General features: G+C 36.4%; 1 protein-coding gene across 1 annotated transcript in view; it reads right to left on the bottom strand.

Annotated features, from left to right (window-relative positions):
* ZFPM2 (zinc finger protein, FOG family member 2) overlaps positions 1-27,616 on the bottom strand; it is a 322,873-nt gene that overhangs the window by 142,942 nt on the left and 152,315 nt on the right. The window contains exon 4 of the mRNA XM_032182033.1: positions 17,247-17,365. Within this exon, the coding sequence (XP_032037924.1) occupies positions 17,247-17,365 (119 nt within the window). The remainder of the gene's footprint in view (positions 1-17,246; positions 17,366-27,616) is intronic.

Raw genomic sequence — 27,616 nt, 5'->3', positions numbered from 1 at the left:
ACACAAAAAAGTGGAATTTATTTCTAAAAAATGTGAATTTTTCCCCAGACATTTGTGAAATTAGTTATTTTAGTTGTCACCCCTCTCAGAGAATGATGTTCATATCTAAAGTTAAAATTAATACAAATGACTGAAGAGGCACAGCCTCATTACAAAGGATTTATACACAAACCCTCTTATCAATACCAACCTCCTAGTTCTTAGACTCCTAAAGACAGAAATATGGAGCTACAAATAACATTCATTTCCCAATTACTATGCCAACCAGCTCTTTTTATTATAGACTGTATTTGCATTTGACTGACTGGCCTATTGGAAGCATAACGCTGCTAGACCATCATCAAGCATTTTCTCTTTTTCAAAGACATAATCCAGACTTTGCACACCAGTGTGATATCAATTGGTTTAATCATTCCTTGACATGATAAGGGATCCCACTCTTCGCAAATATGGATTTTTTAAAATAACTTCATGTTCCAGTTTTAACCCATCAGTTATGAAATGATGGGAAATTTGTGCCGTGTAGTAGTTTGATAGACTACTGTAGGAGTCCAGTTGTTTTCTTCTGTTTTTTTCTTAAGTGGAATATTTGGGAATGCATTCAAAGAAGTATTGCTTTGTATTTGCATCTTCTTTACAATTAGTATCTGTGTATGACACCCATAAAAAGTTTAGTCTTTTCTATCAGGAGATGTCTGCAAAAAGACTGACTCCTAGAAGACTACTTTTTGTTCACACTTTTTACATGAAGAGTTTATAGAAATTAGTTTAATTCATATGCTGATAGTGTAAAACTCTTTGGGTGTCTGCTAATCATTCAAGGGGGATAATCTTGTATCGCAGCCTTAGGTTTAACCTGTAGGAAACCTGAGACCTCGAGATTGCTGTCAAGCAAGTCCATTAATCTCTTTGTACCTTAATCTACCATTTTAAAAATGGTGATCAAATTATGTACTTCTTCTGCTCTTCATCTGTTTTCATTTTTGGCCTCTATTTCTTTCAGGAAGGGACTTGTTTTTCACAGTCATGATTCAAACATTATAATAATAACAGCAAAATTATCTGTTTTGTGACATTTAATGGACTAGTCTGGATAACAAAAGCTCCTTGGCATAAGAGTAGGAATCAAATAAATAAATAAATAAATAAATAAAGATAAATCAAATAAATTCCTGTAGTACAAATAAATATTCCCATTATTTATCCATGTATAATAGCTTTTAATCTCCTCCTATTGCTTCTCAATCAAATTGCTTCAGATTCAGTTTTAAAGTGAAGCTCTGACTGCACACGACACAAACTTAACATAAGGTCTTGAACATACTGTATGTAGCCAATACCAGCCACTAAGAATTAGAGTGGAATATTTTGTTATTATAAAGGTAAAATTATGGCTCTTCATCATTCTGTATTTAGTGAGAACGAAGGGATATTCACAGAAAAAAAAAAAAAAAAAAAAAAAAAAAAACCTTTACTTTTTCAGATACATCCAATTGTCTTAATGACATTCTTGTTTTATACATATCTGGGAGTTAGGCAGAAAACTGTAGTGCTGGGTTTTGCATTGTGTCTAAAATTAGACTCATTGTGGTTGCAGCAGAGGAAAGAAAAAGCCTCCTTTCTTGCCCCACTCATGCACCTGGAATTCTATATCTAGCATTTTTTTGGCCAAAAATATTGCATGAGGGCTTTTAAAACAAAGAACAATTGAAAACTGTCAATATTCCATGTTTCTGAAATTATTCCATAATTCAGAATTAATAAACAAAGATAGAAATAATGAGGGCAATCACATTTGTTCAAAAATTCTATGTTTTAAAGAATCAATGTTTAAATGCTACTGCTTCAAAAATCTATCAGTATGTAGTCTTTTAGTGACATTAATGACAAACTGTGCCACAGATTTAATGAAGGCTATATTGTGGAAATGCACATGTGGGAAAACACCTATTTTGTCTTCTAAGGAAATACTATTATTTAGTACCAGAATACTAAAGAAACACCCCCAAATTAAAATACTTCTATAGAGTTTGGGAAAGAGAGAAAAATCCATCTTAAAAAATCTATTTTGAATTGTGATACAGACATCTAAAAGCTAAAATATATTTCACCCAAAGATAAATTCTTCCTATTTTTTCAAGTATTATTCAGAAATGTCTCTACTGTTTGTTACAACTAAATGCAGAAGTAAAATGAAATCTACATCTTCATTATACAAATTATATCACTGTTCAATGAAAATATGAAAATGCCTCACTTTTTATGGGCAAAACACTGCTAAAATATCCTTATTCACATGTTACAGGGAAAAAATTTCACCTATATAAATCCACTTCAATTATGTTTCTTTACTTTTTTTTTCTTTTTTTCAGTTCACATATCATGATATTGAAAGAGTAAGCAATAATATTTAATGGAATTGAAAGGCAATATGGTGATAGTGAATTCAGTCATGCTTTTGCTGTTAACATTGGTGCAATGATTTATTCATTTGTCATTCCACTTACTTTTGTGTCTGAAGAAACATAAATTATACTTACACCTCTTCATAACTACCAGTTGGCACATATGTGATACTGGTACTGACACAACATACATAATTAGAAGGGCATGTGACAGTATATTTATTTTACTCCAAAACAGAAACTTTCTGATTTTGTCTAATGAAAGCTATCACTCCTGTCTGGCGTATGTTCGTCCCTTAGAAAAGTGTCATAAATTTAGTGATTGGTGTGTCAAATGTGAGGAATTCTAATCAAGTTGTGAACTGTAAAGGAAATCTAAGTCATACCACAAGAAGTTAGAGTTTAAGATGAGAAACACTCAGTGATGAGTGACTTTACTGAAATGGAAGTGACTGGGAAGCCAAGACTAAGTCTCAGCACATCACTGGACACAATACTAGCAGTTCACCTAAATAAATATATAGGCATTCAAACAAGAAGCTCATTTCATGCAAAAATATGGAAATCTCCAAATTTATGTTTTTCTGCACTGGAATGATTTAAGAAATCTATTTAAATATCTCTTGGAACTGTTCTTTATACAGCAGTCCAGTGGTCATGCTATATGCCTAGCACTGGAAGCTACACATGAAGAAATTTGATGCCAACTTCAGTTATAGAACTAGTGTCACTCATATTTTGTAGCAAAATGGTCAAAACAATGGGCAATATGACTATTAATTTCTTAGTTTTAATTTATTCTGTTGGACTTATTCATTTATGAGAGAGTGAAAATTAATGTTCTTGATGAGAAACAGAAAGTGGCACTGCAACTCTCAAACAATCCACACAAATACTTTGTGTATTTGGTCTCTTTGACCAAAGCTTGAAAGTCCCTACAGTAACAGTAACCATATTTTTCAACAATAAAATATTATGGCACTTTTTGTTTTCTGACTGTTCATCTCCACCAGTAACCATAACCTGCTGACCCTGGTGCCAAGTGTGGCACTGAAATATTTATTTCGGCAGCACATGAGCATCTGAGTTTTTTTAAATAAATTTGGCACTGGGCACTAAAAAGATTCACCATCACTGATCTAGATTATATCATTCTCTATCAGTGGATGAGTTTCAAAATTTCCATCTAAATTAATGCTCCTTTTTATTTTATTTTTCTTTTCTTCCACTAAATTAAATTTATATAGGAAGAATTCCCTGAAATCATCTACGAACTTGCTAATTTTTTTCATTCACTGTCTCTATAAAGCTCACGTCTGCTGCTTTAGTGTGATGTAACTGTTGTTTATTATACTAATCTTAATTATCTCCACTTTAACTTTTGCCTCCCACACTTGCTTGTTTCTATTGTATGCATGTCTGGTCTAAGCCCAGGACCTAAGCTAGCCGAGGCCAGCAGCTGTCTTGCTAATATCAGATTCAGACAGAGTCTAGTACAAAGGAGCACCAGTTCCCTACTAGAACCTCAATGTGCTGCAGCACTACAGATGTTAAATATCATAATAATGATTGTATCTTCCTTACACAGTGATTATTAGTGAAGCTGCACAGTTTTCAAAGAGCCCTTGTTTTTACTTTTCACCAGCAGCTGAAGCAAAGAACACATTTCCATTACAAGATGAAGCTGTACAATCTCATCCAACAAATGATCTCACTCTGACCCTCACACTAACTTTGCTATTAAGCAAAAACAGGCACATTTTCAAATATTGATTCCAACTAATGTCTGATCCTAACAGGCATGATCTTATCAGGGCCCCACTATAATAGAAGGAGTGTCAGAGTTAAACAGAATAGGTTTAGATAAGATCACAATCTTCCTCACCATGATGTGATGCTATCACTGAGCGAGTATAGTATTTGAAGTAATTATCATTAACAGATATTGGCAACAGGAAGAGTGGTCACTGCTGAGATCTAAACAAATTTGTGCATGATAAAATAAAACAAGTTTTATCTCAACAGTGGATATGGATATGTTATGTGCCCTAAGAGATTTTGCTGTCTTTATTTTTTCTTTGAAATGATGGATATTCAATTAAGAGAGAAATATTGAGTCACAACATTGCTACTTTAGTTTGTTCTCTACCTTCTGTTTTGTGGCAAACTGCCATTTCAGCCCTCCTGCTGCTTTTGTAATGTCTTATCTTGACCAGACATCCCACGTAGTGTTATGTGGACAGACCCTGGCCCCTGGGTTTGCCTGAACAGCCATGGCCAGAGCTGATTTCATGGTGCCCTTCCTTGTTACTGGGGAGTGGGGCAGCAAGGGGGTGTCTTAAAAGAGGTGTGGGAAGCAAAGCACCATCATTCTAGACTCTGAGCCATATGGCTATTTTACTAGTTAAATTACTCTTTGCAGAAATTTGGGGTGTGGAATAGCCCTACAGTAGGCTCTCCTAGACATAAGCCCAGGATGGGGTAAAGGCCACAAGAAAGGTAAAAGGTTGACAGACATCTTGGTTAACTTGATTTTTGCCTCACCATTCACTCTGATCTTGGTAGACTTGCTCCATTTTCAGAAAGAAGGAGGTAAAGGGAACACCTGCTTTGATGTGGCAGATTCTCTGTGAAATTCTTGTCTTTCTCCCCTGAAGCTATTAGCATGTAAGGCCAAAACAGCACAGAATGAAAATAATAATTTATACTGGAAAAAAAAAAATATGTTATCAGCCTAAGGAAAACAGAAGACACTGGTATAGGAAAAAAAAAAAAAAAAAAAAAAAAAAAAAAAAGACAGTTGACAGTTGTGTGTGTTATTTTTTGTACTGAAATGGCACAAGCATAGCTAAACTTTCACATACCAAAGCCATACACATACATAGGAAAAGGGTGCAGATCTGAAACTCCTTTAACTATTCATCATTAGTAGAAATAAGCACGTGTGCTACATTTAGAATTAAAAGGACACAATCAGATTTCCAAAGAGTAATGTTCTCTATGTCTATTGTGATAACAATATTGAGCTCCAATATGTAGTTTCTCATCCTTACAGCACTCACAGATATTAGCTAATTAAATCAATTCAAAAAATATTTATTTTCTAAATTAATCATGTACTTGCCAAGATTACCCAAATATTGGTCTTATACAGCAAAACCCATACACTGCTTTTATACTTATCTTCATGTATTTGTCTTCTCAAATGTGTGATTAACTCCAGAGCACTGAAATCTTTTTGATAATCGCTGAAGATGAATGTATCAGGACAATCAGCAGCATATGGAACACAGAATGCTGCCAGATGTTAACACACTAAAATAAAGCAGAACCATCCATGTACTCTGTATCTCGTCTAAAAATAATATACTCATTGACCTTAATCCTATCAAAACAGTCCCATCTCCAAGGTCAAATAAAATAAGAAATATTTATCTTTTATAGAGAGGTTCACAGACTGTATTTGCAGCGTTCAGTGTCATGAAATGCTAAGCATCCCTCAGCCCTACTGTTTTGAATAAAAGATTGGGGTGCTCAGCACCTCCTGCTGGTGCTTAACACTAAGCAAAATCAAGTCCTAATTGCATATTAATCACCACTTAAAATTTCTGAACACTGTGCATTCCTTTTGTATTTTTTTCAAAGACTATACATGGAAACAAACAACCAGTAAGATTAAAAAGACATACATATAAACTGATCTCTAACACCTACTCCATTTGGTAGAGATTTGCATGTTTTTTTATGTCTTATGTCTTTTTTATGTTTTGTATGTATTTTTATATCTTGAAAAAAATAACTTTAAGAATCTATGTTACCCCAATAATTTTTTAAGTGACGACATCAGTGTAGCTTACTGCTGCATCCCGTGACACAGTGAGCCACAGCAGTGAATGACAGATCCCAAGCCTCTTGGCTTCCCCACACCTTGCAACTATTCCAAAGCAGACTCCGCAAGTGCTACCGTCAGAGTAGCCAGAGAATCAGTGAAAACACTATGAATATCACATTTGTATTTCTGATGAGTTCAAGAGAGATCATAATTGTGGCAGTTCTAGTGAATTGGATAGTCTTTTGTACCAAGTACCTTTGGTAGGACTGACAGGGAAATGCTTACTGGAGTGCAGAGAGGCCATTTCATCCCATATATGCAGACGAAGCATCGCAGGTGCAACTACAAAGCCACTTTAACACTGCAACAAGTGGTAGCAACTGGCTTGGAAAAGGGCATGCGAGGAATGTTAAGAAGGCACAGCTACTGTAAGTGGTCTTGCATTTGTGAGAGGTCAACTTTCAAAATATGGATATCCTTTTCATTTTCCATTCTGCAACAAAATGTTAAACATGGTGGTGGAGAGGGAAGAGCTTTCAAAACTAATCAGTGCATGGAGGTACCTGTTATTGTTATCGTATGCATTAAGGGCATTTTCTATCACAGAATCAGTACCACAAAGTGAGTGCCAAGGATGCCAGTGATGCCAATAGCCTCCTCACAAATGTTTCCATATCCAACCAATGCTGTGTTCGCTGTTATTCTGCCTGCCTAATTGGTGTACTGGTATCTGATAGTGGATGACTGACTAAAGAAATCAAGATTCAACTTACTCCCTGAGGCATGCTGTAGTGCCAGATCAAAGTGCACACATTTGGCATCCTGAAAATGTGATGCCACTGCTCTCGCTTCTCAAATCTCTGACACAGAAACCTGGGACAATGATCCTCATAAATCAGACAGTATTTCTTAAAAAAAAAAAAAAAAAAAAAAAAAGTACAGAATACTTAGAAGTGAAATCCTAAGTAAAGCTGCAAAAATGTACTGGAAAAGCAACATTAATTTAAAATCTGGTTGTACACAGCATGTTAATCCTAACTTTCATTAGGAAGAAACTGGAGCAGGAAGGGAAAACATTCAGAAGAAAAAAACCCTGCAGGCAATTGGCAAGGGACGTGCCAAAGAAACATAGAGGCTTACTTCCTTATCACCCAGCAAGCCCTTGTTATATTTCAATTAGATTTTGAAAAGGGTATCCTCTACTGGTGTGACCAACTGTCTAGCTTGCTGTAATGTCCCATCTGCCATTTTCTATAAAAACTGGTCTCTCATTCTGGCCTTTTAAAACCAATCTTGAGAGATTTTAGCTACCTGCAGGCATCTCTGGGCAGACAAACAAGTGAAGTTGCCTTCAGACATTGCACAGAACCAAGATGCCAGAAGCCACGGGGTCATCTGCTCCTGTTCCTTCCCTCGTGCCATGGCTCAGCTGAACCTACTCTGTTCCCATGTGTTGGTCCAGCCCGTTCTTAAACACAACAGAGCCTAAGATATTTTGGACTTACTATTGTTTTCCGCTTCATTGCTCTCTTTCCTTTATGCTAATCTGTCCCAGTTTTCTTCCAAAAGTGAGGACAACAGCTTGCAGGAGGGGGAAAGAGGGAATAATCCTTCCTCACCTCCCCAGCACTGAGGCACACCTCCCTCAGCTCCCCTCAACTTGTCTTTGATGTCCTCACACATGGCAGGATTGCCAGGTTTGTCTTTTTAAAAATGTGGTCACTCACGCTCCAGCTTGGAGACTGTGCAACAGAAAGGTTTGAAGAATAAACATCTTGGGGAAATGCGTTAAAGAGGTGTTTATAAATAAATGCATAAAAATAATAATTACTATCATATAAGAACCTTTTATAAAAATAAAATAAAATAAAATAAAATAAAATAAAATAAAATAAAATAAAATAAAATAAAATAAAATAAAATAAAATAAAATAAAATAAAATAAAATAAAATAAAATAAAATAAAGTAAAATAAAATAAAATCTTCTGTGCCGTTCAGATATATATAAAAATAAAATGTCAAAAAAGAGATAGAAAATACTAATCTGTGACAGGGATATTTTAAATTATAAGACATTTTCTCAGAGTGAATAATATACATAAACTATGATGATATCTCAAATGCTATGTAGTTTATTCTAAATGCATCAGTAGCATTCAGACCGCTATCCTTCCCTTAGAGCATACAGAGAAAGAACATTATTTTCTCCATGTAAAACTCAATTACTCCCTAAGTATGTTAAAAGACCTCAGATAAAAAAAAAAAAAAAAGAAAATACATGACTGTAACTATATGTAATGTTTCTGAATTTGTGAAACATTTGTGTAAATATGTTGAAATATTTTCCCCTTTTCTCTAGTCTGAGGAATACATGATAAAATGCATTAGTGAAAAAATATCGGGCAAAACTTTATTAATGCTAAGTTATTTATGATGGGATATGAATGTGAGACTATCAAGTCTGATGATTATGTGCATGTAATTTAGAATTGCTGCAGCCTTCCCACTACCGCAGGTGGTCTCAGACTGCTGGGGAGGGCAGGGATGGCCAGCAGTGGTGACTCCTGCACGCTTCGCAGAAGAGCCCTAATGGCTGGAGCTGATCATCTTTGCAGCTCCCCTGAAGCCTGCGGAGTCACCATGGGACTAGATTGATGAACTTGTTCTCCAGGCTTGATAAATGAGGCCCAGGACATTTACAAACCTCTCTCAGCATTGAAGATCTCAGGCCATGCCCATATTTTGGTGGTGCAAAGTAGATCCACTGCATCTGGAAAAGGATAAGTCTTGCTTCTGGCTATGTGATACTACAACATCATTAGAAAAGCCACTATAGCTGAATGGAGTGTAAAGTTCAGCAAAATTACGGTATTTCAAATACAGCTCTGATTTTTAGGAGCTAACAACACAGTGTTTTCTTTATATTAGAAGGTGCTGTTCTTTTATATGCATGCGAGCACTGACATTGTACACATACAGATGTATGTATAAATACATATATTTACTACACTTATTTTTTTGTATATGTAGATGTATGTATTAACAGAGACTATGCATACTGTGCTAACTATACTTGCTATAAATATCTCTTTTCTATTCAAAACATTAAAATACATACTTTCACAAAATGTAGTTAATTTTCCTGGTAGCAATAATAACTAGAAAAATGTTTTCTTTCAATCAGTCTTGAAAATGTATAGGCTATTTCTCTTATGCCTATTCAGGCACAAACGGAACTGATGTTTAGAATTTTGATCACTTCATCATGCTGTGCAGAAGTGAGCAGCAAGCTGCCACTGTCTTCATTGAAACCACAGGTCCATTCCTTTACTCAGTCATTTTTTTCATTTAAATGAAGATAGACAATAGTTTCAAATTTTATTATTGCTTCAGTGATAATGCGCATGAAAGAGAGTGGTATCTAGTTCTGCACTTTTATTAGCACATAAAAATTTTGACACCAGCAAATTGTGTATTTTCTTTTCACACTGAAATTTCATCTACAGCACACTTGATTCCAAACAACTGCATGCTTTGCCTTGACAGGTCTTATGGAAAGCATCCATTGATGTTTTCTTAATCACATGTATGTCCACACACACTGTCTGGACAATGTGCTGAGTGCACACAAGTGCTACCACTCCATACGCAAGAGCATCATGGTGCTCCCCTCCACTAACAGTGGCTCCACTAAGGCTAACTACCCCTGGGCAGACATAGCTTTATGTATTTTCCCCAGAGAAACCCTGGAGCATCCAGGATGTTTTATTCTTCTAATGGTGAAAGAGAGAGCATAAGCCTGTGAGTCTCTTGGTTCAGAGCCCCTCCTAAGCACCAAATTCTTGCTTAACAATGCAAACATCTGTGCAGACACGAGCATATTCATAGCTTTACATTCCCATAAAATTATGGAGCTAGATTTTCCTGTACTTGTTCTATGGATGTTACACTAAGTGTCAACAATTTAGAAACTGAATTTTATTTCACAGTAAAAAAAAAAAAAAAAAAAAAAAGGTGTTGTGTAAAATATAGTGAGAAGAAGTTATTTAAAAGAAGTTATTTTAAAAAATGCCTGAATATTTAAATCTGGCATTTTATATCAGCTTAGCCTATAATAATACAAATGTTTCATAAATAAGAAAAAATGTCTTTCTAAAAAGTATGAATTTTAAAACCTTCCTCAGAAGACAATATTAATATTATATTCCTTATCGTGGATGTTGAACTCTTGCCTGTTAGATATTTCAGTGTACTGAGCTATATGAATGACTTTAAAAGGAGCTAAATCAATTCCTTCTCTCACTCAAACTTCTTAAATAGGACTATATCCCGTTGTACAAGTTGTGTTATGAATTTGGCAAAATCAACAATAGCAAAATAAATGCTTGAGGTTTAAAGCCTATGGTACAAAGAAGGCTAGAATAGATGACCATAGCCTAGTAGCACAAGAATACATTGCTACTCACAGGTCATTGCAGTGGCAGTCTCTAAATTTAACATGTAAGACAGTTTAACAGCATAATACACGATGCAGTAGACATTATCTTCTCTCTGCTTTTCCCCACATCCTAAAACAGAAGAGCCTGGCACTCACAGCTGGTGTCTCCCTCTGTTTCTGCTGAACTGAATTTTCTTGCCCTTTTTTCATCCTGCGCTCCTGTCCCTGCCCCATCCTTTCCTCTCTGAGCTTTCAGCTTCTCCAGCTTTCAGCTGCTCCCTGACAAACCTCCCTGGGATGCATTCCCCATTTGAGAAGCATCCCACTAGTGAAATGAACCTTGCAGAAATGGCACAGATAGTTTATTGAGTTTTCTGTCAGCTTAATGAAAATGATTGGTAGTATCTATTACATAATTATGAGAGTATTCAGATAAAAGTCTGTTTAATGGACATGCTTATAAGAAGTACCAAGAAACTGATTTACTTTTTAAAACCTTTCAAAGTTACTAGTGGTATTTCGTAACAAATGTGAAATTCTGCTGTTTGACAAACAGTTGTCAAAGTGAACCATGGGTATGTGTCATTGTAAAAAAAAAAGGGCTTCAGTCAAGGGGCTAAAAAAGAAAATAAAAGGATTTTAAATGAAAACTTCCACATCATATTAATGTATCTCAGCTTTTAAAAATGTTTCAGTTTGTCTGAAGTAATTGTCACTGATGCTTGTATAGTGCATTAGTGCACTCCATAAGTGTAATGCAATTTGCCATCTAGAAGTGCTGCTACATTAAAGTCTCTCAGTATTTAGGAAATAAGTGTTTCCAAGCTACAGTTTTAAACATGGAGAACCTGGCAATAAGAACAATAAAAATGAGAGAGGAATGCTTTTGTAGTCACTTTAAAGTACTGAAAGGTAAAAGAACAGTATATTAAAGATTAGAATCAAGGCTTGTGACTCAATATATTATTTTTGGTAACGAAACATAAAAATGACTCTGTACTAATAAAAGCCCAAATCCCCATTTGCAGGTAAATGTCTAAAGATAAAAACTGCCTCACACATTATACAGAATCAGAGACAGCCTGTCACAGGCTGCTTCTCTCAGTTGCCATATAGAACCTCCAACCAAGTGCCCAGCAAACTCTCACACTGCAACTCTGGAGATTAAAAGTTGCTGGCTACTACAGATATGAGGGTTTTGACCTGCAGTGACCAGCCACAGATTAGCGAGTGAATAACTTAACTGCATTTTGAACCTTGGCTCCTCAGCCCCTCACAGCACTACCCAATCAAACTGTTTCCTGAGGATATCTTCCAGGAGAAGTGTGGCTTTGGCGCTGAACCTCCCAGATCCCATTAAAGGGTCTCTGCTGTATCCCATTGCTTGCCTGGTCCAACCCTGCACACTTTCCTCCCACGTATTCCTGTCACAGCCATGTTGAATCCTCTTTTCCTTATCAGGCTGATACAGGCCTGCACCACCCGCTCCTCCTTGTGACAAGACTACAAGAATGGGGGACAGGATCCAGATGCTCATTGTTTTGTTTCACAAAACCCTGCCATGGGCACAGATTAACACCAAAAACTAGATGGCTGCAGCCAAAGGAAAACACATCTCAGAATGCCTCTACTCGATTACCAGAGCGATGGCATCATCCACGGCTTGATATTCATCATGGGCTACGTGGTCCTGTGCCGCTTCTTGAGAAACACTGAATGCAGTTAGGAACTGCTTGAAATTTTCTTTTGTTTCGGGGAAAGAGGGAAAATATTTGCAGCTGGGAAAAGCAAACAAACTGCTTTTTCTTAATTAAACTGCTAGTGACTTCAATTTAGATCTGCATATGTGCAGCAGATACTCTTCCAGTGGTTTGTATGATCAGCCTAGAGTAGCCTTCCATTCTTCTCACTGGCCTGTTCACATTATATCTGGCATGTGTACAAACATCCTTCACTGTTAAAGACAGGAACCACAAGATACGGGGTGCCAGCTTAGAAATATATTACTGTCTACTTTTATGTACCCAGGAACTGCTGTATTTTTAGTGATGCAGAAAGGCACAAAGTTGGAGCCTTCCTGGTAAAAGTGGAGATCATTTTGATTTAATCATGTTGTCTTCCTTTAGAACTGAGTTCTCACCAGCTGTAGGTAAAAAAAAAAAAAAAAAAAAAAAAGTATCTCACAAAATTCTTCATTTGTCTGTTTGTCAAAAGAGCAATACTACTTTAAATCTCAAGAAAACGTGGAAATATGTTCTCTTTTTAGCATATGATCTCTTTTTAGCATAAAACAAGAGAACAAGCTCTAATTTCAGCAGTACACTTTCTAGGTATCTATTTAATTCTTTCAAGAAATCTCTTCCATTGTATTTCTATTGAAGTCCTGTGCAATTTATATACGTTTTTGTCACATGAAAGTATGACAGTATTTTTTATTTTTTTTTTTACCTGATCAGTAAGAGAGGGCAATGCAAAAAAAAACTTCTGTTTTTTCACTACTGGCATCAGAGTATCATCATGCTTCCATTTGAAAACACTGATACTTCATTTTCTTGGGACTATCAACTTATGTCTGCAGCAGAAAGGAAGTGGAAGTGTAAAGAAATGGAGGGCAATAACCTCTGTGTCCAATTCTGCACACAGATACAAAGACCAGCAGCTGAGAGCAGGTGAATTGCATCAGTTTGGAAAAATTACAGGAGTGGATCATTAAAACTATCTAAATAGGAGATCTATCACTCTAAATAACTATCTAATTAGATATATATAAATAAGTATTTAGATAGCTATATATGAAGTTCTTAAATTCATACTGAAATAGGAATTAAATGCCTAGAAAATTTTTAAGATCTAAGACTCACTGTTCTTAAAAAGCAACATTCTGAAGATTTTTGTTGTGTGCATGCAGGGTTTTTTAGCAACAGTAATAGTAATACAATGGGGTAAATTACTTTGTAAAGTAACTCTCTGACTCCTAGATGAGAAAAATTAAGAACATGATTAGTCATTGAGCTACCTTGAGTCTACCATTAAATTTTAACTATCCTGAAGTCCTGATAGGGACCTTGCTCCACCACATCTCCCAACAGTGCTGTGGCACTGCTGATGCAGTGAACAACTGCTGTTCCTATTGTAATTGCAAACAGCATTTAAATAATTTTTGTTCAAGTTACTCAACCTTCCCCTATTCTGAGATGTATATTGTTAATATACTTCAAGACAGAAACTTGAAAGATCTAAAAAGTATTTGACATCTGGCTTGGTGACTTAATTAATTACCATGCTGAATTAACTATCTTGCTTCATCTCCTGAGCCAACAGCAATGAGTCTGTATTCAGCACCACAGCACTGCTTGAAATACGAAGCATTTCCATGGGATATTACATGTACAGATTCAATACAGTGTTAAGTGAAAGGATAGTAAGTAGGCTGTAATTGTTAGGTAAATATATCCTGTGAGACAGTGTGTCATATTGTTAACATTAAAAATTAGAAAAGTCAGGTAAAATACCTGTGGTCAACCATCAATTTAATTTTCAGCAGAGAGACCAGCTGCAAATATTGTGATATTTACTCACATGAGTTTCACCAAATTTTTCTTTCCTTTCCTCTCTATACCAAAAATTCACATTAAAGCTTTTTCTCCAAAGATTATTTGATGTTTATAACAGTGTGATTGTTGAAGTTCTCATTCAGAAATGAACTAAACCTGATGTCAGCTGCTGATGTGAAGGTTTGATTGAATTCTATGGAGGCAAGGCTTTATCCAAATGAGCTTTCCAAAACAGATATAAATAACTTAAGTAAACAAATACAACTGCCCTTATGTAAACCAGAGAGCATGTATGCCAGTGAAAAAAAGTAATCAAATGTGTCAAGCAAACAGAAAGATCATAAATAAAACAGAATCATTTAAAAAAAAAAAAAAAGGAAGAAGAAAGATATGCAGAAGCTGTCACTGTGCACTGTGTTCATGTTGCTTTAACAGTAAATTAAAGATCTATCAAAAGGTTTAAATTTCTTTACACGGCATTTTCAGGTAACAAATGTAGAACTGCAGCAAACACCTGATATTTGAGAAAAAGAAACTTCTTAGAATCACAGAATAATTCAGGGTGGAAGAGACCTCTGGAGGTCATGCAGTCCAAACTTCTCCTCACAGCAGGGCAAACTTCAAAGTTAGATTCAACTTCGAGGCAAACTTCAAAGTTAGATTCAACTTCGAAGTTAACTCAAATTTCTTGAGATCATATCCAGTTCAGTTTTGACTATCGCAATGGATAGAGATGCTCAGGGGACAAAACAATATTGCTAAGGACTTCACTTATGTTTACAGGAACTTTTTCAGATTTAAAAACATATTTATATTAGTAGCATAACAAACGTAAAATATTTCACTTGTCAGCAAAAATACTTTGTAGTTTTTAATTAGACAAGAAGCAAAGGGGTATTTTTCCAGTTTAGTGAGAAAAGTACTTCTGAGAATTTTTATCCCACATCTCTCTGAACTAGGCTGAGAAAGTTGCTCCCTCTAATCATAATCACTAAACTAAAAAGTCAGCTCTTCTCACTGTTGTGAGAAATTGTCTCACTACAATTTCATTAAAAAACAAAATTAGCTAATTGTTTTTGTTATAGCAGAAGTGGTATTTGCCCAAATTTCAAATAAGAGACCTTAATATATGCCTGTGCTACTGAAGGAGGAGCAAGTTCCTGACAGAAGGATTTCAGTTGCTCTACCTCTGCTTCAGAATAGAAAAATGAAGCAATATAATCAATTGCTGATATGTCACAAATTGATCATAAAGATATCTGATAATGATAACCTTCATCATGTAGGATCTACCAACATCATCTCCTATACTTAAACATTATCTGCAAGTCTTATATACCTGAAGAAGTGGTAGAAGTTGAAAGGGCAATAGGGTAATTACATGGAACTTGAGGAGAGTAGTGATGGTGGAATCTTAGAAAAATATTTGAATTGCAAGTAGTTGTCACAAATGAAATTTTATGAAAAACTTTTTGAGCCTGCTAATAGACTACTAGACTAAGAATGAAATAGATGAAGAAATAAAAATGAAATAGATGAAGAAGAGAAAATGGAGACAGGTGTTCAAATTATCAATTTTCCCTTTTCTAACAATAAGAAGCTTTGAGCGTCCAGTACTTTTGAAAATCCATCCTTTATTGAGGTAACTGAATGGGAAATCTGATCTGGGTTGGTAATACTGAACTCCAGGAGACTTAGACAAAGCTTCCATGTGACTTTCTGTAACATCTTGTGATTAATAAACTATGTCAGAGTCTATGAAACACCAAGGTGTTAAACTGCTACTATATACTCATAATAGTATAATGCTTCTCTATAATTTTTATAGGCATGTTTATAGAAAGAAACATGTCTTGTAAACATTAGAAACAGAACTCTAACATATAGGCACAGGTTCTCCAGGGAGGAGTTAAAGGCTTTCAGTTTTCCCCTTTTCCCAAGGTCCACATGCCTCTCTATCATGCTTCCCCTGATGCTACTTTAGTAACTCAGCACTCCACACTCTATTCAGGTCCTCCAACAGCAGAACAATAACCCCAACACTGGGAAGTTTAGCTTCTCAATTTACAGCTCAACAGTGTCTGCCCCAAATGTATGTAATACACTACTGTGAAATAGTTCAGTGGGTCTTTATGTTAATGCATTCATGCAAGGTCTGTAATAGGAACCAGTGATCAAGTTGAAAATAATGGTTCTTTAGTGGTATCCTGCAGGGCAATGCATATTCAAAGATAGCCTAAAGATCTTCTTCTAGAGATATTCTTTTTTTTTATTCTTATTATTTTTTATTTTTTTTTATTTTTATCACCTTTCCAGATACTCTCAGAAAATTGATCTCAACTATATAAAAATAATATTGAAGTATTGAAGCTCAGGTTTAAAACTGATACAAGTAAAAATTAAAAGAAGACCTAGGAATGACAATGATTTTCAGCACATGGAACTGAGGTCACCAAAGTGTTACTTATAAGTAATACGGCCCACATACCTTCTGCAATCAGAATAATATTAAAAAAAAAGGCTAATTATGTATATATGGCAGGTGACTTTCAATATCTTCCAAAATAATTTTAATCTGCCAGAATATCTTACTATGTTCAGCAACCTTGTTAATGAGTCAAATTTAATGAATTTTAGCCTTAACTAATATAGCTATTTGTTTTCTATACCATCCAGTAATATAAATGAAAAATTCGCCTATTAATGCTATGAAAAACTTAGAAAGCCACTAAAAGTCAGATAGCGTTACTGAAAGGCAGCAGCTTGGTTTAGCAAACAAGGAAGCGATGCCTCCCTTCTGCTGTAAAATAACAAGTTGAATATTGTTAACCTGTGCTCCACATAACTTTATGTGGACGGTTGCCATAGGCGAACTCGTTGGAAAAGATCCAAATACCACTGTCCGTGAAAGCCAACAATGACTGTTTTTCAAATGCTCCGGATGGGCAATAACTTAGGTTATTTCCCCCACAGATTGCACTGTACTGCGGCAAAGCGTCTGGGAGAGTGTACGTACCAAGGTGTTATTGTTCAGGTCCATCTTCCCAGCAAATGGCCCCCATGTTGTTCCGACCGGAAGCTGCTGCCTGCTCTGGATCTTGCGCTCCCCATCCTTCTGGACCACCTCCAGCTCTCCTGCGAACAAAGAGAACAAGCAGTGCTTAGAGCACTTTCACTCGTGCCCTGACAACAGCCACCTCCGTTTTCATTGTTGCAGAGTTTGGAGGACGCCAGGAATGAGCGTTAATTACACTTGTCTGAAAAAACAACCGATCAGGTCATCCTGCAAAAGAAAAACAAACTTCTTCCTTGCAGTTATATTCAAATGTGGTTTAGAAAGTCCCTTTTCTTTCCTGTACTGTGTGAAAACACACAGTACAGTCTGAAGGCATTTTTATTCAGAAGAGTGGTTTCAAGAAAGTTCTTAAGAAATGCTGAGGAGGGGGAAGATGATAGCTGGGAGTGCAACAGCATGTACCCTAGTGCATGATCCATTTGGCTGTCACAAGACCACATTCTGGAGCATTCAGCTTCTAAAAAATTTAGAGGCATACTTCATAGTGATAGAATCCAGTGCAATTCCACTGATTTCAAAACAACTACTAGAAATATTTACTAGAATTTAAAAAAGAAAGATTTTGAACTGAGTGAGGTTTTACAGGCAGTAACAGTTCAGAGTTAGAACTTTACTTGTTAGACTGAGGTTTTAACACAAAATAATTAAGCAATGAGGGCTAAAGAGAATGATTTTTTTTTTTTTTTCAGTGTGTACGAATTATTAATTTTTCATTTGCATATTTTATTTTTGAAAGTAAGGACTTCAAAATTAACCCCTAAAAGTGTTACTTCCATTCACTTTAACTTTTCTGATTTTTTACTTTATTTCAGGATAAAAAAAAAATACTCTGGACTATTTCCATTACAAAGCAGTCTCCTCAAGAAACCTGTTTTCCTATGAACAGACATTACAGTGTAGCTATGTTCATATACACAATTTCAACATTGTTCTCTATAATAATTCAAATAAATTCTGCTTTCCTACTTTCAGGGGGATGAAACATAGTAAGGGGACTGATCTGTGCTTTTATTGTCAGAAATTTATCTGCATTTGCTCAAGTCATTGCACGTCCCAGCTTTGCCCTTCCCACAGGCAGGCATGAAAGCTGAAAATCTGCTGCTGTCCTCAGGACCAGCAGAACTCACACCAGTGTGCTGCAGCCCATGTACTAAATCCTGCTTCCCTTCCCACACCTCTCAGATGCAGCAGCAATTCCTGCCTTTTGTAGCAGCACATCCCTTCTTGACAACTCTCCCCCAAAGCAGGACTCTGCTTTTGAACAAACAGTGGGAAGTCCAACTATGCAAGAAGTAAACTCATCCCAGATTTAGAACTGGCAGTTGCTGAGAAATTAACCTTGGGCTGAAGGAAGTGAGTAACTCCTCCTGGCTTGCAGGCAGTCTCCACAGACTTCCCCCAACAAACCATTCCCATGAACGCCTGGATTTATGCTACTGCCAGACAGCGAAGGTTCTCCTTGTCTGCAGGAGTTAATCTTGACCATTTTCCAAAGAGGAGACTTGGCTCCAGATTCCATTTCCAAGTGCAGAAATCTAAATTTCACCTCTGAGTGTTGCAGATTACAAAACTACTCTACTTAAAATTGTGCATCAGGTCCTTCTTGCAAACTGGAACAAATCTAGGAAATAGAGCTGTACTACATGACAAAAGCTTGAATGTGTGCGGGTGAGTTCTCATCATGACACAGCTATGACAGTTTAAATGGCAGTATGTAAGCATCAAAGCTTATGGATTTATTATATATAATTTACACATGATATATATGCATCCATATACATGCATTTTTTCCCTCTCACAGAAGAAAAGTCACAAATTTTATGGACTTTAAAAAATATCTTTATACATGTATGTTAGTTATAGAAGACAGGAATCTTTCTGGTACTGCAAGGCAACATGTTGATCACTTACAAAAGCTGCAACATTTTCTTTCTACATAGGAATGAAAACTGTAGCGTTAGCTTGCTTTTACTCACTAAAAAACAGCTATGTCTATGGACGTGTCACATTTAACTGATACCAGAGGAATCATGAGAATCTTTGAAAACCCTTTTAAAAAATAATTCAGCCTCCCTTTCTGCCACTGACATTTTTCATTTGAAAAGGGTTCAGACACAGTCAAACAGTGACTCCTTATCTGCACCTGTGGATTTACAAGCAGGCCTGTCTTTTAATGGATTAAGAACGACAAACTTAGGGCAGATCATCCAGTGATATCCAAAAACCTACCTAAGTTTTAAGGTACACATCATTACACTTTATATTTTAAGTAAGATTAATAACATGAATCTAATATCTGATAAGTATTTCAGGTTTAAGGCAGATATAAAAATGAGACTCTATTTTCCAAAAGTGTATTTTTTCTTCCATTTGATAATTGAGTAAATTAATACAGATTATTTCTCTCTTTTATTCCCTTTTGTTAGAGTCCCACATTGTAGTTTGAGCAATACATTCCAGTATGTATTAGTACACTGAAATGCACTGCAGGTGGGGCAGCAACATGCAGAGTTGCACTGAAGCTGTTGTATTTCCCCCTCCATCAAGACCACCGTAATAGAGAGCAGTAGATTGCAAATTGGGTTACAAAAGGTTTTGATTGATTCCCTTGATCACAGTTTTCTAAAAAAGATAAATTTCTCGATGCTCACCATAACCAGTGGCCATTTTAACATGATATGTGTACAGTAGTTTTAGGGCTGGGAAAACAACTTGCTCAAATGTCTTGGAAAACACACATGTTTTGGCCACATTCATGCAAGGTGCAGCACATTACAGTTTGATCCTTAACAAAGATTATTGTCACTGAAAATCTTTATTTTGGAGGAAAAAATGATGCTAAGAGAATGTAATATATAAAAAAAAAATACCTCAAAGTGAGGTCTACAAGCATCTGCTAAGATTATTTTTTCCTACTACGTCTTCATCCCTTTTGTAAAATCATTGTATATGCTCCTTTGTCTGCACTAAGCAGGGGGAGGTCACAGGCTGGTACAAGGGGTTGTAAAAGAATGATTGCAAATGTCACTATTAAAAATCCTCTGATGAATTCTGTTGACTACTGAGCAAGGAGCCTGAAACTTTTCTGCATTCTTTTACAAGATTTTGCTCCTCTGAAATTTCGTATTAGGAAAGTGGTATCAAAATTGTAGTGACGGATTACATTAGGAAAAGGAAGAGTCACTGAGATTTCATTGCCCTCCCATAACTTGCAGCAAGAATTGTAAAATCTCAGCTGGCACCGACTCTTCACAGGTGCCTGGCCACAGAAAATACCAACAGTGGGGAGAAAAGGGAAGTAAAGAATGAAAATTCTATGTTAAACACTGTAGGGAATTTCTAGTGACCCATAATTGCAACAGACCACCTCAGTATTGAACATTGAACATATTGTTTCTTCCCTTAACAGCAAATTATAATAAATAGTATTCATATACACACACCTGGAATAAAACGTGATATATTTCATGATTCCTTGGGCAAATCAGAGAGGCAGTTTGCTGCTTTGATCCTACACCCATCAACTGGCATATTGAAAAGGACAGCAAGAGGCATAACAAAAGTAGCACTAAGAAATATAAGCAGAGAGGAAGTAATGCCCTGCTTTCAGTTTTTGCAAGTTAGGAAAAAAAAAAAAAAAAAGAAAGACAAAAAAAAAGACTTAAGACATTCAATTTACTGATATTTACTTCGTTTTTCCTTGCTACACAATTGTGTTTTTTGTTGCTGTTTGTTCTTTTGTTTTATTTATTTATTTATTCATTTTCTTTCCTAGCTTATTCTTCAGGAACACACTTATTTCCAGCTTGCTGAGTAAGTTTATACAAAATATTTGAGACACATAGTATGGGATAATCAATTTTGGTAAAAGATAATGCTGTTAGTGCTGTGGGCTGTTTCTCTTATCTTGTTGATGTAGCATACTTTTAAAGTCTGTGATTACTCAAAGACTTATGATAGCTGCACTGTAAAAGAAGCCCCAAGTCATGACTCACTAGCACAGCTAGAAAACATCCCATGGCTTTTAAGATATTAGGCCACCTTGGTGAATACAACACCAGAATGAAAGGACTCAATTTAGGATTCTTTTCTTACATATACATATTGTCTTAGGGATGACACACAAGGCTTGCATAAAACAGAAGGTAGAGGAGCCAATTTAACTTTGTCTTCTTTTAAAGCAAAATTAGGATCATTTTAAACAATCCATGCATCATCTAGATGAACCCAACAACAGCTTTTGGCCCTTAAGATTTGACCACAGTTTGAATACCAGAATAATTCAGCTATAAATAGCATTCTGAACAAAACCATTCTGGCTCTCATTCATCTGCCCACATTCTGGAAGAAGAAAAAAAGGAGTCTGAAGGTGAATGATCAGCAAAGTTTTATGGGAGAAAAATGGAACTACTTTGTTCAGAAATGAGTTTATCCAGATTTATAAATGTTTAGCATTTCTAACCAAGTCACTGATGGCTTTAGCAGTAGTAGATTTTTTGTTTGTTTTTGTTTTTGTTTTATCAGGAATATCTTTCTAAGTGGTATCAGTGAAAAAGAATGAGAAAGCTCTTTTTCTGTTATAATTACAGATTGGTTATTTGACATCATGGGCCTCTACCAATTTCCACCAGCAACTGGTTCTATCTTTGCATATTGCCTATGCATAGCCACCTGGCTGTGTTAATGAATGTTTTTGCACTGCAGAGAAATTGTATACATTGTAATTTCAAACAAGGACTGCTTTGAAGTCTTAGTGAGGGAGTGAAAAACATTCTCATAACTACTTAAGCATGGCCCAGCTCAGATCCCAAGATCTGCCTGCCTTGCTGCATGCACAGGAAGAATCTGCAATTAATACTGGAACAAACTAATATGTGTATTTTTGCACACAGCAGTTCACAGACAGTGGAGAACTATCCCATTTCCACTCACAGGGTTCTTAACAAGGTATTTCTGATATGAAATGCTTGTACGCTTGCTTGGCAGACATAAACTGCATTATTGAGATACCTCCTCTAAATTCTCCTCCCTCAATTTTCAAGTCTCTGAGACATAACACACACTAAACTACAGTTTTGAACATAAACTTGAAATATGGCATTCTCTATTCAAGTACTCCAGTCAAACCCTGATAAATCAGGCTGGCCATGCAGTGATCTTATCCTTTCTGACTCTTTAATAAATCGAACCTTGCAAGTTCACGCTGTTGGAAGTTGTCACTAAATGAAATTGTGACCTTATCCGATGCGTGAACTTATCCTGCTGACAACTACATTTATTGTGTGGATAAGAATGGGGGGGTAAGGGGGGGGACGAGAGAGACTTTTGATAATTGTGATTTTAGCCATATGTAACTCTCACAGATGGGATCTTTTTGATGTTCCATTAATGATTTGCCTACGATGAGACTCTACTCTGGAAAAAATAATGTGCTTCATAGGTAAGTGGTAGGGGAACAGGCAAACAGCATTAGAAGTGCACAAAGAGGCACTGGTTGACAGCAGAGAATCAGAAGCTATTAGCCTAACACAAAGAGCTTTGAATTAGCTTGTAATTGCACTGGAGAAGATAACATAATGGAGGTGGCAAAACAGAAACATTTCCTTTCCATAGAACACATTCAATAGCCCAAAACTCTAAAACAAGTAACTGAGGATCTGAAGCAATAACCCGAAATGTGCTAAGCCATGGCACTTCTTGAATGAATGGATGTATGAATGAATGAATACTGCATCTGCTTCCAGCACTGACTGGAAAGCTGCCACTGCTATTGTGGAAGAGGGTTGGCTAAAACAGCAATTCACATGGCTGTGTTTTGAAAATGGCCAACCATCTAACATCACCATGTTTGTTTGTCAGGGATTTAATACATTCTTTTACTTAATTCAACCCACGAATAAGTGTGAGCTCACATCTCTCCACAGCTGGTAGCACTGCACCCAGTCTCCAGCACACTCACTTTGAAATGAGATCTGGGAGGTTTCAGGGTAAAATCTATTTTGCAGCACAAGTCTGCTGTGGGATGCAAGTACTGTAACTACCTTAACTATAAAGACTCACATACATATGAGACAAATTCACACTAGAGTCCAAAGAGTAAAATACTAAATTACAATCAATCTTGGAAAGAAGGTGTTTTGTTTTGTTAAAAAAAAAAAAAAAAAGAAAGAAAAAAAAGTTATTTTCATTGTCTAGAAGCAAAGCTAATATTGAATTTTGCTGCCCCAAAGAAGAGAAAATAAGACCAGGCCACTTTTAAGAAAGAAGGATGGAAGGAAGAGCAGACATGGGGAAACTGAGAAAACAGTTTTGGAGAGTCATCCTGGAGGGAGGGTTGCTATTCTCCTGTCACTGTCTCCAGTGAAGGACTTCTGAACTGAGCAGCCTTCTTTCTTTCTCTGATGTCACTGCAACCTCCCATAAATTCCTCCCCAACCCCATTCCTCCCTGGTCCCATCCATTCTAAGGAGTAAGGTCAACAAGACATTTTAGAATGATGGCTGTGTGTGGTTCAGACACAAGGGTAACCCACGGGTATAACTCACCTCTCTGAGCAACCACTCTTCTTTTCCTATACTTAGAATTAGGTCCAGATAGAAAACATAAAGCAGGAGAAGTTGCCATCTGCTGCTTCATTCCTAACTGAGCTGCCTAATATTGCTCCACCTTCCCAATGCTGTCACAGGGCAGCTGTGCACCCTAGGCAAGGACGACAATGAAGCTTCTCCACCCTCTGTAACAAAAACCTTGCTGTTCACTACCTGTCTTTAGGGTCTTGAAAGTCAGAAGTAGTTTCTTTATCTCTCCTACCTGCTAGTAGTGCAAATGGCAGAGAGTGCAGGTGTTATCCTTATCTTTAACAGCACTGTCCTACAATGGACAATAAAGAGAAGGAAAGAACATTCTGAAAGTGAGAGTAGTGAAAGAATAGATAAAGATATTCAGAAGATAAAAAAAAAAAGGCATGGAAAGAGGAAAACAAAAACAAAAAAACAAGTCAAGAGAGGGGAAGTGTAAGGAGGGAACAATCTGAAGCTTCGAGTTGGGTCTGCTTGGGATACAAACACAGCCTGAAGACATGGGAACAGAAGATATTCAGGAAACAGAGGGAGGCAGAAACCTTGCAGGAGTGAGCAAACACATACATACTTCCAGGCCTGAAAACTGGCCTATCAAACATCTAAACCATTCTCTACCTCCAAGTAGTCAGATAACAATAGTTTAGTGCAGGCAAAATTATTATTATTATTATTATTGTTATTGTTATTGTTATTGTTATTGTTATTATTTTCTGAGAAAAAGTTTCATTACTGATTATTTAATACACACTAGGCTCTAGCTAATACCACCACACAGTACTCCAGCTTTTTTACTGGGATGTTTAGGTGTAGATTCAAGAGCTGTTCCAGATTCCCAACTGCAATGCAGAGCTAAACTCAGTGATGTGAAGGTGCATTATACCTCACAACACAGGCACCGTTTTCAGAGACCACAGTTCCAAAAGAAGTGTATGTACTGACACTTCAGAACTAAAAATTTGTACTATATTTGTAACTTCTTTACATGCTTATGTAAATCCAATACAAAAGAAACAGTCTTACATTCCTATAGCAACTCACACTCCTATAATGCACAGAATTAAGCAGGAACACAAGATCTCATATCAGGTTAGAAAAGCACAGACCTACAGCGGTGAACACATCAATTTGAAATGACAGTGCAACTTCTGAATTTCAGGGTGCTGGCACTGTCAGCTAAAGAAATGCTAAACATCAGAGAAATTGAATAACTAATAAAGGTATAGTTAGTGGAAACCCACATAATAATTGTCCATCAAATATGTCATGAAAATTGTTTTCAAGGCTTAAGCTGAACTATTACAAAAAGTACTGTTTTCTTCTTGTTAGGAAGGAGTACATAAAGGACACTGCTGCTGGAGTCTGCTTAGCTTCTTAGTGGAAGTCTTACACAGCTGTATAGACTTTTTCTTTATTTGGGGTGATTTGCTAAACTTATGGAAACCTATTCAAAGGAGGAAGTGCAAAGACAAGCAAGTTAAAGATATTTACACAATATACCCTAAGAAATGTCAATGATTTGTTCACTTGTTTCCAAGTCTACGGTTCATTCCAGTTTCTCAGCAAATTCCTTAAAATATGAAAATTATTCTGTTAATATCAGCACCTAGTCTACAGACAGGCAACATTAATGCAGCCTATTCTATGCACTTCCATAGACGTCCTGAGTTCTATTTCCCTGACAGAATCCCAAAGAAAAGGCAGTGCTTGCTCACACTTCCAGCTACTGACCACAACAGGGACATTGCCATGTCCCTAAATTTGGGGTTGCCTTGTGCTCATGAAGTTGGAAAGAGGGTGACTGCACCCAGGAGAATACTAGGGCCAAAACTACAGAAGGCTAGAGACAAAGGGGCAACTGGTAAAGAAGAAAAGATCCTTTTATCTTTTCAATCATCTTAAAAACAAACAAACAAAAACAAACAAAGAAGAAGAAAAAAAAAAAAAAAAAAAAAAAGAAAAGTTTGAGGTACATGATGGTTCTCTATCCTACTCCAGTCTGTCACACAGACATGCAATGCACAGTGCTCTAATCTAATCATAATGAGACAAAATGCAACAAGGAATCTATTCAAATAACTTCAACATGCTCAGGTTTCTTCAGCTCTAGACATAAATAGTTGCAAGTTAAATTTCAGATTTTTCAATGGAAAAAAAGGCCATCATGGTGAAATCTTGACCCTAACATGAAATCAGAAGCAACTAGGTTTAGCTTTGAGTCTGCTCCACTGCAAGAGCAATTCCCACCTCTGTTTTCAAAGTCTAAATCTCATGCAAGAAAGAAAAAAAAATATTATTTTTGTATTTCTGAATAACTTCCCATCTTCACATCTAGGATGCAAAGCTGAAGAGGTTTTTTATTTGCTGTGTGTGCTAAGGAAAAATGGGAGTAGAAATATTTACAAAAATACAACAAAACCAAAAAACAAAAGCAATCAATTTAGCTAAAGAGCCCTTCCTGCAGTTTTCTGTGAGAGGAATACCGCACACTCCATTCTCACATGGACACTCTCTATACTGGCAAAAAGGATTCCCAATTATATTATAACACTGTGCAGACCTGGTGGGTTGAGTAGGCACTTTATCCCAGTTACACGTAGCTTGCACAGCTTCTCTCCCTCTCTCTCCATCACAAATACACATGATACAGAAATGCCAGACTTGGCACGAGCAGGCTGATGATATTACTGAAGAGGGTTTTCTCGATAAGATCATCATCTGTATCTGGACTCTTGGGTTTGCTCCCTTTCTCAGCAGAGGAAGAGCCGCCCTTGATAAATGTTCCTTTCTGTGCGGATTCTCCCCCGATATATGCAAAGACATTTCAGTCCCGAGTCTGTTTTATCAGTTGCTTCATATAGGTAAAATACAGTAAGAGTTCTACAGAGCACTGTATGTAAAACAATACGAAACGGACAAAATTAAAAATAATGTTTTTTTTTAACTCAACTGGAAGCCTTTTAAAAAGAAACTATTCTCCAAGCAGAAAATTAAACATTTCATTATCACGTACATCATTTTTTCCCTAGGACTTTATGGAATCCTTTTAGCTGAAAGATGCCACCTTTTTCTTTTTGGTCTGAACAATACTATTTGCACATATGACATTTAAATAAAATAATTAATATCATATTTTTGATTTTCTAATTTATTTTTTTACTTGGAGAAAGTGACAAATATCCAGGCAGCATTCTTAGCAAATGCAAAAAGCTATTAAAGTTAACTTAACATGAACACTGCTGCACTAACATTGACATCATGAAATATATCAAATGAACAAAAATGTTTTGGGAAGTATTTTTTTAACTGTAGAAGCAAGAGCAGTGAGATCATCTGTGAGTGTATCTGCGGTGTCTTCTCAGTTTACAGTACTTATGCTTCAAGATAGAAGGATCTATTTCCATCACTCATTTGTGTAACAGCAGATGAACTTATTTGCTTTCTGCCAGATATGCATGCTCAGAGCTATGAAACCACTGCTTGGATGCTGATTTCTAGTTCAGAGTTTGTAAGTCATACTGCTTAAATGTCTTACAGAAGAAAATGCTTTAACATGAGTTCCCTATTTCCTTTCAATGTTCACAACAAATTTATGAAAGGAGGAGAGTACTAAGAAAAAAAAATAAATCTCAACAAAGACTTGAATATATCAGTGTTTAGTGTGATGATCCAAAAGATCTAGTTACTGTTGAGATTAGGAAGGAGAAAGGGGGGGCTGGGACAAAGGAAGAT

Source organism: Aythya fuligula, chromosome 2 (genome assembly GCF_009819795.1).
Source record: "Aythya fuligula isolate bAytFul2 chromosome 2, bAytFul2.pri, whole genome shotgun sequence".
Classification (NCBI taxonomy): domain Eukaryota; kingdom Metazoa; phylum Chordata; class Aves; order Anseriformes; family Anatidae; genus Aythya; species Aythya fuligula.
The sequence above is the reverse complement of the archived record's forward strand: the minus strand, read 5'-3'. Positions and strand labels throughout refer to the sequence as shown.